Below are 14,500 nucleotides of genomic sequence, written 5' to 3'. Positions count from 1 at the left end.
TTTCAATTCAAAAGCTTATCATCTTGAACTCATTATCTAATATTCATACTCTATAGCCTATATTTTCGAAGTTTACTTATCTGGAGTGGTATTTATATATATTGGCCTAGTCCAATTGCAGAAATACCCGAACTTGAGTGGCAACAACATTATAAAGTTTGGGCCTTTGGGGTATCGATATGCAATAGCTCAAAACACTTGCATATGAAAAATTAAAAGCTTTTCTTCAAATTGCGAAATACTGTACTCTAAAATTCAACATATTTAATTGTTCATGCAAAGCAACATTGAGAATTATGGAGAAATTTTGGAGTTGCACTTTTAATTTTGATGGAGTTGCACCAGTTTTAAATAGTGATTTTGTTTTCTCATACCACGAATTTGAACTTTAAAGTCAAGTTATCACGGGGGAATAAGTAACAGTTAAAAACATAGAAATGAGGTCTGGTAAATAATCATCAATTCAGAAAACTGCAGAAAAAAACTGCAGTTTCTATGGTACGGAACGAGCTTATCACTATTTACAAATCGATGTATAAGTTAAAAGTACATACACACCAAGAGTCACAACTTACATATGTGGACAAGATCTATGAGAACATGAAATAGCAGATACATATAAGCACAACTTTGAATAATTTCCCCAAGCTTCTTAGTTAGCTCAGATAAAGAAAATTATTCCTCAATCCAGGTAAATGGGATTCTATATATACTGAAACACCGATGAATCCCAGTAATGCAAAGTCGATTGTTGCTAGCACAACACAGTATCACACCGCTTTATATTACAGATTATGCGAGACTAACCTGCCTCTCCCAGCGCACATCATCAGAGAATTGTGTAAGAGCGGCTCTAGGATCACCATTCGATATGGATAAGTAGTATAGAGCAGTGCCATCATCGACATGCATGCTCCTCTTCAATGAGTCTATCACCCTTTTTTTGCCTCGTTCAGTGGTCAGCCTATGCAGCATTGAATTCAGATTACTGTCAGGCCCACCCTCTAGATACAGTACCGCAACCTCTCTCTTTGCATGAGTGTCCACTTCTATGTAGCATGTGGAATCTACGAGTATTTCTGGGTTGCTAACAGGGATCAGCAGACGCTCCCTGGAGTATATCCCGTGGTCACTCATCATGTTGTTTAAGCGCTTGATGCCCATAACCTGTCAAGGTTGGATAATCATCAATGCTCATCGCAGTGTAAAGTCTTACAACCTTGTAAATCAATCTAAGAACTGTACAGATGAATGCATCTGCTCAGCAAAGAAAAAATGAGTGCATATCTTGATGTAATTTGATATGGGCATGAAAACAAACCAAGCATTTATTAAAATAACATAAAAACTTTGGATTTTATAATACACTGTATCTCAGACCTAAGGAGAAAAAGAAAATTTAACAAGACCAACAAACAGAACTATCATTAGTGATTCGTATAACACAAATTAAGCCCAATTCTGATGACAGAACTTGGAGTGATATATATTTGATCAGTGTGGGATTCTATATATTGCTTCAAAGTTCAAACCTTTGAGCATTGACATCTTCATCAATGTTTTTCATTTCATAAACACAAGAAAAATAAGAAAATTTAGAAGTTCAAAAGCATTTCACAGCTGTGACAGTTAAATAGATTAGGAGTTTAAGCTTGTCTCAAGCCACAAATTCTCAGGAATCTCAATCACAAATTGATCATAAGTGACTGGCCTTTAACCTCATATATCAGATAACATCTAAAAATGTAAAGGTAATCGTATTCCTCTAAACTAATCATATTGACTGGGTTCGTGCATAATCACAATTCGCAGCCATAGAATACCTGAACGGTGTACTTAACAGCTAGGCTAGCAATGGAATCGCTGCGGGAGAGGCGGTGAGAGATGGCGAATTTGGAAAGGGAATTGTCTCTCCAGAAGCTGCTAGAGGTAGGTTTTCCGACCATGTGTCGAAGCTTCCACGGGGAAATGAAGGCTTGAATCTGCATCTGGTTGTCGGAGGCTACCGCGTGCCAGAGGCGACAGACGCAAGCGGCGCGGGCGAGATCGGAGAGTGATAGCTTCTGGAGTATGGCGCGGAGAGTATCCTTGCATAGGAGGGCGGAGAAATTGGAATTGAGGGGCGAGATGGTGGTGTCGGCGGAGGATGAGGAACACAGCGGCTGGAGGAGGTCGTGCGCTGGTGCATCGTCGTCGTCGTCGCCGCAGCAGCCCATTAAAAGTTTTGGTGCGGATGACAATTTTGTTCGTGTGCGTTTCTCCGCCTTCGGTTTGGGTGTAGATTTCTAGTGGGATTCAGACATTACATGACCTTTAATAGCATCCACACAGTAAGAATAAGAATAAGAATAAGGCACTAAAAAATCTACCCGTCACATCATCATTTTATTCAAATAGGCTAGTTTAGGCCAGCCATAGTCGCAATAAAAATAATTCAAAAATAACTATATTTACAGAATTAAATTTACGATTAAATTACGGAATTAAATTTACGAGACATATACGGGAAAATTCATTAATTGCATTAAAAAATACATTCATTTAAAAAAATAAATTACATAATAAAGAAAAAAAACTATCGCCGTGCAGTCTTCCGTGCCCACAACTCTTCAATTATATCCTTTTGGAGTTGAATATGAGCATCCACTTGGCGCATGTCGGCATATTCCTGGAGGCGGCCGACTTCATCGTGAGGTACCCCACGTCGTACGCTAGGGGTGGCCGTTCCGTGGCTTGGACCGGCTTCATCGTCATTGGCCCAACTAGTCAGTTGTACGCCTTCGTCTTCGACGATCATGTTGTGCATGATAATGCAGGCGTACATTATATCAGCAAACGCATTTGACATCCCACAAACGCGTTGGACCCTTAATTGCCGCCCATCGAGACTGGAGCACACCAAATGCGCGCTCCACGTCCTTGCGCGCCGACTCCTGCCGTTCCGCAAAGTAGGCCTTCTTGTCATCCGCCGCGTGCCTGATCGTCTTCACAAAGACAGGCCACATAGGGTATATCTCATCCGCCAAGTAGTAGCCCATATCATGCCGGTTGCCGTTGGCCACAAATGAGACGGTTGACACTTCTCGTTAAAGAGGGGCGATGAGTTGAGGACGTTGAGGTCGTTGTTCGACCCGACTACCCCAATATACGCATGCCGGATCCACAGCCGGTGACCGCTACGGCCTCGAGGCTTGTAGCCGGTCGTGTAGGCCCCTTTTCAGTGCAGCTTGGACAGCTTCTTCCACTCCCAATGCATACAATCTATGCTGCCTAACATCCCGGGAACCCATGCTGCTCCCCGTGCATCTACATCAGATCCCCGACAATCTTGGGGGGTAGGGCTTCGAAGGTACCGTCCACCGAAAATTTGAATCACGCCCGACGTAAAAACTTCGCACATTCCAGAAGGCCGTCGTCTCACCGATGTGGAGGTACTCATCCCACATGTCTCGCGCGCCTCCATAGGGACAACCGCCTGATTGCCGTCATGCACTTTTGGATAGGGGTGTGGCCGGGTCTCGCCAACCACATCGTGCCTGAAGCAGAAATAAAGATATCGACGCTCCAAAGCGTCAACGATACGCATAAACAACTCCCTGCGCATTCTAAATCGCCGCTCGAACATGTTTGCTGGAAACCGCGGGTCCGGAGCGAAGTAGTCGTCATATAGCCGCTGATGTGCAGCTACGTGTTGGGGATAATCGCACAACGGAAATTGCAAATTAAATAAATCCACAAAAGAATCTATTTAGGTGATTATGTGGGTCGATTCAATTTCATGCTAAAACATGTAGAGACATATTATTGCGCAATTAATCACATAATTTAAATTAAATTATGATGTTGAATACTTACTGTTAGGTTTGGTATACTGAAAAGCATGTTTCGAGCAAGTTTCGCTCGAATAGAATCTTGCTTGTATGCGTAAAACTCTATAATCCACTTTTAACACGATTCAGTATTATTCGAGCAGTTTCGCACGAATAGAATCAGTATATTATTACATTGTGTTTGCTTGTGCATTTAGAAGATGTTTTATAAACATTTGAATGTATAAGAAGCAAACAAAGTCTAAATCTTTTGCTTAGTAGACTGGTTGTGGGCGTCGTCCACTTTAAGGTAACACAGTTCGGTTCTATGCAATGCTTTGCAAAAGACAAAGAAGAATTTCACAACCTAGATAGGTTTAGACTACCTATCGTGAAAGGTTGCAATGTCAGTCCGATTATTTCTAAGCCTTTCTGAAATAAGATGACGTTGGTGTGGTATAGCACTGAATGGATCTAACAGCAAGACGTGTCTTTATGCTATCTACTGAAAGACTAGGTCTTGATAAATAACTATTTCTTAATCTACATACGTTAGCATTGAGCATACGGTATTGATTATGCACTACTTTGACTTATCAAATGGTGCGGGTTTTTCGCAACCCAATAATCCTGATATATTGGGTAGTGGTGAATAATATCTAGCGGTGCTAGGATTGCTATTATGTTGAATCGTGCGCGAGGTGAGTCTCGTTTGATAATGTCCTCAAGAGGAGCTCGAACAAGGTTTTATTATTCGTAAAACTGGCCAGTTGGAGTTTTATTACTCTATGAATAATAAATAAGTGTTTCTTGTTAAGTCCACTCTTGGAATTAATAAGATGTTAATTAATTAAGTCCATAGCAGACATTAATTAATTAATGGACATTTATATCTTAAGCGCGGGAAATAAATAATAAAAGTGGAAACCCGGATTACTTGTAATTTCGGATTTGGATGGGGAGTGCAATATTACTTCTGTAGTGGCTGCTCGTAATATTCCAATTAAAAGCTTATATTAAATTGGGGTTCAATTTAATTAATAAAAAACTAATTGGAGGAGCCCATATCCAAAACCTTCCATAGATCCCTGTCTGGGCCCAAAAGGAACTTAATATAAATAGGAGAATAAAGGAGACAGAATGATCACAATTTTTATTCTCAAAATTTTCGAAAATTTTGAACTCTCCAGCTGTGGAGGATTTCGAATTCTTCACCTATTCCCAAAAGGATTTCTTCTGTCTTCTTTATTCGAGTCCTAGTATTTTGATAAGATCAGCCCACCCTAATATCGAGATACAGTTCGGGAACCAGAGAGAAGATCTGTGGTCTAGTATTGAAGATCATCACGTGGAGAAGGCGCAAGCAATCGTCGATTCTTTGGAGAATCAAATCGGTAACTTTAAACCGTAGTATTCATGTTTAGGATTTACTTTCTATGAGCATGAATTATTTGCGTTCTAGCATGCAATTATCTGTTTAACATGTGAATTGATTAATCGCATAATCGGTCAAATAGATCCGTATCTGATTTATTTGTTTTGTACATGTCTTCCGCTGTGCAAGGGGCTCCAAACCCCAGCACTTACAACAATGATTCTCCAAAGAATCGAAGTGGCTTGCTACTTCTCCACGTGTAGATCTTGAAGCTTGATTGTGAATGCAAGACCAAAGATCTTCTAGCCTATGACCCTTAACTCTATAGATCTAAATTCCTTGTGGGAGGAATCTCTTAGAAATTATAAGGAACTTGAAGGAGAAGACAAGAAAAACCAATTGCACACACTATGCAAATTTCGAAATCTCCTATTAGTGAGGAGCTCGAAAATTGCAAGCTTGGAGGCTAGGTTTAGGTTTTGTGTAATGTGTATTTGTCTCCTCTCCTTACATCCTTATTTATAGAGTTTATGATGGGCTAGGTTAGGGATCTATGGGGCTTGGATTGGGCCTCCCCAATTGGATCTTCTTTACTAATTAAATTATAACCCATAATTCAATATAAGGCCAATGGAATATTTCTTGTGCCACTATCGAAGAAATATTGACCGCCCATCCAATCCGTGATTACAAGCAATCCGGGTTAACCTCTTTAATATATTATTTCCCATGTCTAAGACTTTCTATATCCATTAATTAATTTGTAGTCTGCTATAGACTTTAAATTAATTAATATCTTTTTATTTCCAAGAGTTTGTCTAGTACGAGATGTATATCAAAATATACTTTTCCTTTTCTATTTATTCTTGGATTAAATCCAAAACGGCCGGGTTTCCGAATAATAGAACTTCTCTCGAACACCTCTTGGGGATATAGTCAAACCACGCAGGCACACAATCAATGTAATAATAAAACTGACACCATACTAGTTATTAATTACTACTACCCAAGATATCAGGAATATTGGGTTACGAAAAACCCGCACCTATTGATAAGTCAAAGCAGCGTATGATTAAATAACGTGTGTCCTATATTAATACAAAGATTAGGAAATATTAAATCTCCAAGACATCGTCTTACAGTAGATAGCAACAAAGACGTGTCTATACTTTAGATCCATTCAATGCTATACCACACCAGTGTCACTAGTTATTCTCAAGGTAAAGACGACTTTTCGGATGGACACTGCAACCTTTCACGATAGGTAGCCAAAGCCTATCTAAGTTGTGAAAAAGTTTTACTTCTACAAGGTACCGGTTGGGCCACCTACTGTGATGACCTGTTCCACGACCCAACCTTCAATGTAGAAGACTTAGACTGATTTTACTTTCCGCCGCTTTAATTATATAATTTAATATATAATTAAATACGGTCAATACCCATTAAAGTAAAATACACAGTATGAAGAAAACATTTATTATTCTCATTAAATGAAGAGTGTTTACAATATACAAGCAATTTATCAAATTCAAAATAAACTCGAAAAATGCTTTTAGTATATATGTTCCAACAGCTACGTGATCCCGATCAATCACTGCTCGGCGGTGGACAACCGGTGGAGGGTGAGGTACCGCCTGCTGTTCGACCCTTTGTATGTAACGCTCTAGCTCGCGGTTCATGTTGGCCTTCATAGCCTCGTTCATCCGCCGTTCGTACTCCTCAGTATCCCCACCACTACCACCACCACTACCACCACTGCTACCACCTGCGTTACTCATCGCTCGATGTTGCTCTTGTATAGAAATTTAGAGAGAGAAAAACTCGTAAAAACAAGTGGTGCAAATGAAAATGAAACTAAAATCGCGTATATATAGGTTTTAAAAAAAAATAAAAAAAAAACGAGAAATTGGCGTTGGCCGATCGGCACGCCACAATGGCGGCCAACGCCCTCAAATCGGCTAGCCCACGCCGATTTTTTTTCCGATTCGCGGCTGGCCGATTTCAATAATTCGGCTAGCGACGCGAATCGGCTAGCCGATGGGCTAGCCGCTATTGTGGATGCTCTAAAAGATTACATCCATTTTTTTACTTTTGAAATTACTTTTACTCTTTATTCTATTTTATTTTATTATTTCTTCACTTATTATATTAAATATGAATTTTTAATCTCATATCAAAAGAAAATTCTCAAATATAATTTAAAAGTTTTTTTTACCTCCAATTCCTATTTTTCAATAAAAATACTTTAATCATTTTTATTTTTATAGTAATATCTAAATGTGTAGAAGCGGACAACAATATCCATACACGTAGGCCATTTGATAAAAGTACATAAAAATATATCCCATTCTTAACTTTAAAGTATATCAATGAAGCATGTATAATCTCTCCGTGTGCAAAAATCATCGTGCATAATTGCTGTGGATTCCCAAGTCCTTTTTTTTTCTAGTTATTTTAATTTAATTTATTTTTTATTTGTTGAAAGTCCTCGATTTTTTTGGTTAATAGTCTTCCTCGTGATACGATTAATTGTGAATTGGTTTCACATGAATATATTCACAAATCAAGTTGCAGCACACAAAGCCGACTTAATCTATAGATTAAAGCTCCCCAGATGAACCAAACAAAAATGCATAAACTGAGATTGTAGAGATTGGATGAAGAGTTTCAAATTTTGGTACAAGATGTAGAAAGAGTGTCACAACATCTTTTGTGGAGCCCCGGTTGGATCAGCTGTCGAAAGCTCCGTATACATGCCTGCTATTGCTTGCGCAAAATATGCTTTTGCTTGAGGCCGTTTTACCTGATACACATGCACCACCAAAATTACAACAAAATCAATCAAACTTCAACTAAACCTTTTTATTTACACCACCACAATTTTACCTTAAAGGTTGGAGTCAACAAGCCATTCTCCACAGTGAACGGCTCCAGCACTAAGGTTACGGCTTTCACAAATTCGAAACCCCTCAACTGTGTCAAAACAAGAGCATCAATTAATTAACCAAAGGTGAAGTCTAATTTTTTTAAGCCCTGCTGACCGAATAACACCTACAAGGACAACAATACCTGAGCTTCTCTTCCAACAGCATCCATGTCAGCAAGCACAGCAGCCTTTGCTCTTGGATCGTTACAAAGTTGTCCTAAATCATCATACTGCACAGATGATTTAGCATGGAAGTTACTGAGGGAGAATGATAGCAATACCAGTGACAGTACTTCCAACTATCGATCATTTTATTCAGAGATTATTTGCTATTTTTCTCTTACAAAGGGGCAGAACCCACTGAAGAAAGCTGATCAAAATAAGCTTATAGTAGTTTCAGAACAACAAAAGTTTTAGTGATAGTTACCAGTAGCATTGGCTTCATTACCTTAATGTTTTCTGATGCCGCCCAATCCTTTAGCACATCAGGATCCACGCAGATCACAGCAACTAAATAGGAGTTCAAGCTATCACCTACAAAAATAGGCTCCTCAGCTGAATGAATAAGTGAGAACTTGACTTAATAAACAAGTACTACAATATTGTTTTCTTACCGTACACAAAGCACTGTGCAACAAATTTACACTTTGCATACACATTCTCGATTTTCTCAGGTGCTATGTATTCGCCCTGTGCCAGCTTGAAAATGTTCTTTTTCCTGTCGACAGTGAACAAGAACTATGTGACCCAGGTGGTATTGAACAAGATCACAAGAATGTTCCTTTCTCTTTCGTTTTGGAGGGTTAACAGATGATAACTTACCTATCAATAATCTTGAGGCGCCCACCTGGTAGCCATAGTCCGATATCTCCTGTATGCAGCCAACCTTCATCATCGACCACTTCTCTCCTGTAAAGTCAATCAAGATTAAGTAACATTTTTAACATCCAAACATGATCTGGAAAATTCAAATTCCAAGTGTTAGGTGAATACGTCTGAACTTCATCTTTATAGTAGCCTTGGAAAATTATATGTCCTCTGACACAGATCTCCCCGCGAGGATGAGGTTGATCCTCTGAGGTATAACTCATTTCAGGAACATCAACAAGCTTTATTTCTGGAGGCATGAAAAACCAGTTTGATGCATAAGTGTCAAATTCTAGAACAAGCTTGAAATAAAAAATACAAAAGTAAGTATTAGCATAGTCTTTCTTGTTTCCCTTTTACAAAATATTTCCAACCAAGAATGAATAAAATCCTTGCCAGTTGCCACATTATATGGGATGAATATGCGTTATAATGTGATATATCCAAATCTCTATCAATGACTTACCACATGCAGGGTTGGGAGAACCAACATGACCAGTTAAGTTGTCACCCTCATCCATAGTGCTGATGACACATGAAGTCTCTGTCATGCCATAACCTTCAATCACTTGGCAGCCAAAACACCTATACATAGAAGCCATGTTTTCAGAAGTGTGAATACTGAAACTTATCTTGAGTGACACTGACTACTGGAGTGTCTAGAAATTTAACTTACACCCTCAAGAACTCCATCACATCAGGAGACAGCGGGGAAGCACCTGAAGTCAAGTAACGAACACGGCCTCCAAGTTTGTCCTTTATCTTATTGAATACCAGCCTATCCCACATAGGTGATGGTTTTCGACCTGACAATCAGATATAAATGAATGAGTATTTAGAAACAGATTGTTAACAAGAACAAAGGAATCAAATGGCATACCATTCATTACAGCTTGTCTCTTAGAATTGTAGGCTGCATTAAATAACCGCTCTTTCAGCACACCAGAAGACTTAACAGCATTAATTATTCTGTAAGAAACAAAACATAAGATACGAAATAGAAAACCAGAACACCTTGACACTTGAGCAGAAGAGTACAAAGCAATCATTTCTTAATACTGAAGAGATATACCCAGCATATATTCTGTTGTACAGACGAGGAACACTAGAAAATATAGTGGGCCTTAGAGCAGCTAAGTCATCCATCAATTTCAAGTTATCCTGTAAATTAGGAAACAACTTCACATGTAAAGCTCCTGAATAATAAAAGAAATTATACAAGTGCAACGAGCTCAGTTCACCATAAGAAAAATTATTTAAGTCCAACGAGCTCATTCACCGTATGAAAAATCAGATGTCGTGTCCTGGTCCTATTTGCAAACCCCTACTTTTACTCGTGCACAGTAACCATAGCCAATTAGTGTATACAAGACCCACTAATTGGAAATTTGTAAAATATAAAATATTTACTCCAACCAGTTCACTCAACAGGAGGTTGGGAGGTTGCAAATCAAAGTTATTATCACGACAACCAGGAGTAGAAGTATACTTTCATGTCAGGAGGATAGCAATGCAAGAACATCTGGTCATATCATTATCCAAATTTTTTACTTGCCTACTCCTATCACCCATCCCTTTCAGATAAATTGAACCCCTTCAGAGACATACAAGGAATATCCAACTGTGCAGTTGGAAAGCAACAGAGTCTCTGGGAGTGCAAGAGAGAAATTTTATCTTTCTAATGTGAATCTTTAGCTTTAATATGTAAGGTGAAATGGGAAGTGCAAACAGTAAAGAAACAATGGTTTTGTAGGCAGAACAGGATTGAAGCAAAATATACAAATTACATCTAGGAAATTAGGAATCACATACCCCCTGATAGAAGCCAACAGCAACTCCGTAATATGCTGACATGATTTGATTAGCTCGTTCATATATGTGTGCCAAGGGGAGATAGGATATGTAACTGATTAACATGTATAGTCAGACGTAATATGGGTTGAGATCACAAGAATGAAAATTACTCATCATATTCCAAGAGAACTCACATATCTGACGAATAAAATTTGACAGAAAGAGTCATGCCAGCAACACTTGATAACAAGTTTCCATGTGATAGAACAACTCCCTATTGGAAGAAAAGAAGTAAAAAGAAGAGCTATAATACATTTTAAAAAATGTTTTAATAGGTCTCAACTGTTGTATATGAAGACCGCAAGCGAGAGACCTACCTTTGGCGTCCCAGTGGTACCACTCGTATAGCATATAGTGGCTACATCTTCGGGTCTGGGGGGGCAAAATGGATGCATGTTACTGCGACCCTAAATTCAACAATTTTAGGGTATTATAATCAACCTTTTACCAACCGACCATAATTTGTAAGCAAATAAAAATTTTCATCAGGTAAAAAAGTCAACTGCCATGATAGTGTGTGAATCTGTATTAGGACCAGTGAGAGTTAGGTGTAGGCAAAGAAGCCATCAGCAAGAAAGTAGAGCCTAAGATAAAAAGTTCTTTCTATTCATGGGTAAAATGTTGTTGTTCCAAAAAGAAGTGAGCATAAAGTAGTTACCTAATGACAAATCTTCAATGATCCTAAGTAACTTGACAAATGAACTACCTATTCTCGGGGAGAACAATACAGTTCAAACAAATACAACTGTTTTATTTTATAATGGTACTCCTCTTTCTGATCATTGTAACTTAACATTGCATAAAAACCAAGATAAATAAGACATCGCGTTTAAATGTATCACTATCTATGTATAAATAATTTCAATTGAAAAATGCTTCCAGCACCATCATTCTAGACACAGTCACACAGATTGAACCACCACCACACAGATTGAACCACCACCACATCCCGACCCCTCCTCCTAATTCCAGCTCCCCGAGGACCCCCAGAATCAACTCCACAGGCCCACCTAGCATGCAAACAACTTTTCTACCCACTTTTTTCCTCATAATAATATATTACACACAACTCTATACATGTGAGTGTCTTGGTTCATCTTAGAACCACATGAACTGAAGCACTGCACAGCATACGGTAGATAAGAATTTCACAGAGCAGGGAAACTGGTGTTTTGGGAATGCTATTGTAATCAAAGGCTTAAAGCTAGCCATTAACTTAATAATAGAAAACTGAATATTTATGAAACGATCACACATAACAGTGCATTTCAATACATGAGATGGTGGTCACTGTTGAAGGTGCACACTCCAAAAATTTACATCGTATTAAAAAAGAAGTGGTAAAATAGCATCAGAAAAAGAAAATCGTAAGATATTATAGATACCTGGCTAAGTAACCTTGTATATGACACAAGCTTGACTCCTGCAGCAGAGGGTAGAGATGGTAGATGTTCATCTACCCCTCCAACTACCTGTGGCATTCATGAATCGAGTACTACAGGTCAAAAGGACATGAAGAAAAGAATAATGCTGTACAAAAATTTAAGTAATTAAAGTATGTGTATTGGGATACCACTATTACGCGTACGGAAGGAATCTCTGACAGGAAGCTCAGTAGCTGCAATTTTTAGACAGAGACATTTAAAATCAGGAGACTCGTGTAAATAACATGGAGAATTACATGTTGCATACTATTTGTTCTGTTGCAGCATGATAAGAAAAATGCAAACTTACATATTGCAACATAAAATTGACATGGATGATTCAATTTGTAACATGATTTGATTAGATATAGATACAAAATGGGGCATCTTCATGACCTTTTCTTTCAATCTCAAAAGGATATGCAGAAGATGCAACGAGAAACAAGTGTTTAGCGATATGCATAGCGGTTTGCCATAGAATTCCTGTAATCAACCAACCTAAAAGTTCAATAACTGAAAAGAGATGTTAAGAATAGACTCACCGTGTTTAAGGTACTTGGCACACAGAAAATGGCCTGTATCTCAGCATGATTCACAATATACTTAACAGCATCAGGCCCTGTAAATACATCAGAAGAATACAAAATCAATGGAATTGACTACAGTAGAGAAGGCTTAACTGATTTACACCTACACACCAAGGGTGTCATATAAAGGAACTGATATGTACGAAAATGCTGAACAGGCGTGATCCACAATCATCCATTCTGGCCTATTAATAAAATAAAGTCCAACACAAGCTCCCTGCTCCAGGAAAAATACGTCAGTGTTTTAAAGAGAGAAAAATTCAGGTATAAAAGAAAATAATATTCAGGTTAACTTTTATAGAAGAAAATGGGTGGAACTAACAAAATAAAATACGCCGATAAAAGGGTCCTTAGGACTTTGTAAGAACCTCACAAAAACTAAGTCTAGTCCCCAAAAATCTCTGTTTCTATTTATTTTGAAGTATTTTGATATGCAAAAGGTCCGAGTGGATGAATGTGAATACAGATACTAACTAGTAGTACCACACAAGCGGAATGATAGAATGGGAAAAGAAAGTAACGAAGTTGACTTACTGATTGTAATCCATGATGGCGAAGTCCTGAACCTATAGCTGATCGAGCAGTACCCGCCTCTCCATATGTCATCCATTTGTAACTGCATATAAAAAAAGGATATATACATCATTCTTGTAATAAAGTCAATAACACATTTTATTCCTTTTGACTTTAGAAAGCAAAAGTTTTCCAATAAACTTACTCTCCAACAGTCCCATCTATCCGTATGCGTGTACCCAAATATTTGTAGTCTTGGAAACTTTCAACTGAGTGCCTGAATGCACCAACAAATTAAATGAAAGGTCAAATTTTAGAGGATGGGTATCACAATCTGGATAAGCTGGAGACATGAAACTGAGTATGTGTATTCAGTCATCCAAAACAAAAATAAACATATAGGGGTAAACATTCTCACACAAAAATATCATGCAATGTGCCAAGCTCTGGATGATCAGGGAATCTATCAACAAGCTTCAATGGAGAACGGGCAGATCTGAATGAAAGAAAAAATATGAAGTACTCTATTGAATTCCAAATGATACTCTGAAATTAACATTAAAAAAAGAGAAAAAGAAGTACCGATAAAGAATTCACCGGCGGTGGGATTGGCAGAGATCGGAAACGAAGATTCATCGAGGTCGGGAATGAGATGGGTCTGAATCAATCTCAGGCGGCGTTCAGCGCTCGACTCCATTAGAATTTAGATCAGTCAGTAATCCAAATTATAGAGTAATAGTTTAAATATTTGATACCACTTTGTGAAGTATAGCACGTATTTGAGGAAAGTTGTGCAATAATGCAAAAGAAAGCAGCGGTAGAGCTAAATCAATAGTGATGTACTCTTGTATACGGAGAGAATAAAATATTAACGTGGGCACGCTATTCAAAGGAGGTGAAGATATTAAATAGCTGTTGGATTAGGGTCGTTATGTCGTAACTTCCAATTTTTAATTCCATAATTGACAGATCCGTTGCTCTTTCGTACAATTTGTTCTGCTGCTCCTCCGTCCTAATAGTTCATGATCATTTGACTCATTACCTGATATTAAAATGTAATAGAAAGAGGTTCAAAAGATACGATATTAAAGTAATGAAAGTAGTTCAAAAAGCGTGGAATGTAATTTCTATTTTATATATTTTAT

General features: G+C 38.2%; 2 protein-coding genes across 2 annotated transcripts; both read right to left on the bottom strand.

The window, feature by feature from the left end:
• Positions 1–438: 438 nt before the first annotated feature.
• LOC125221938 (F-box protein At1g55000) lies at positions 439–2,286 on the bottom strand. Its single transcript, XM_048124285.1, has 2 exons — positions 1,824–2,286; positions 439–1,167 (listed from the first exon to the last, which is right to left on the bottom strand). The coding sequence occupies exons 1-2, from the start codon at positions 2,214–2,216 to the stop codon at positions 793–795; spliced, it is 768 nt and encodes a 255-aa protein (XP_047980242.1). The 5' UTR covers positions 2,217–2,286; the 3' UTR covers positions 439–792.
• Positions 2,287–7,799: 5,513 nt separating this feature from the next.
• On the bottom strand, positions 7,800–14,108 carry LOC125222834 (long chain acyl-CoA synthetase 6, peroxisomal-like). Its single transcript, XM_048125672.1, is given in 22 exon segments — positions 7,800–7,987; positions 8,071–8,157; positions 8,254–8,340; positions 8,559–8,644; positions 8,725–8,828; positions 8,933–9,019; positions 9,104–9,227; positions 9,444–9,562; positions 9,654–9,783; positions 9,858–9,946; positions 10,050–10,138; positions 10,790–10,883; positions 10,966–11,045; positions 11,149–11,238; positions 12,217–12,303; positions 12,405–12,449; positions 12,798–12,874; positions 12,954–13,059; positions 13,377–13,458; positions 13,561–13,632; positions 13,774–13,893; positions 13,895–14,108. Coding segments are annotated over 22 exon segments (2,118 nt in total). The 5' UTR covers positions 14,053–14,108; the 3' UTR covers positions 7,800–7,882.
• Between the last annotated feature and the right edge of the window lie 392 nt (positions 14,109–14,500).

This window comes from Salvia hispanica, chromosome 4, assembly GCF_023119035.1.
Source record: "Salvia hispanica cultivar TCC Black 2014 chromosome 4, UniMelb_Shisp_WGS_1.0, whole genome shotgun sequence".
Taxonomy (NCBI): Eukaryota; Viridiplantae; Streptophyta; class Magnoliopsida; order Lamiales; family Lamiaceae; genus Salvia; species Salvia hispanica.
Note: the sequence above shows the minus strand (reverse complement) of the source record. Positions and strands in the feature narration are given on the sequence as shown.

Bases quoted from the DNA above. Each gene is read 5' to 3' on its own strand.
- LOC125221938 (XM_048124285.1), bottom strand. From the start codon at position 2,216: ATGGGCTGCTGCGGCGACGACGACGACGATGCACCAGCGCACGACCTC. The intron at 1,168-1,823 runs GTATTCTATGGC...CAACCTTGACAG, and splicing joins CTGTTAAGTACACCGTTCAG to GTTATGGGCATCAAGCGCTT.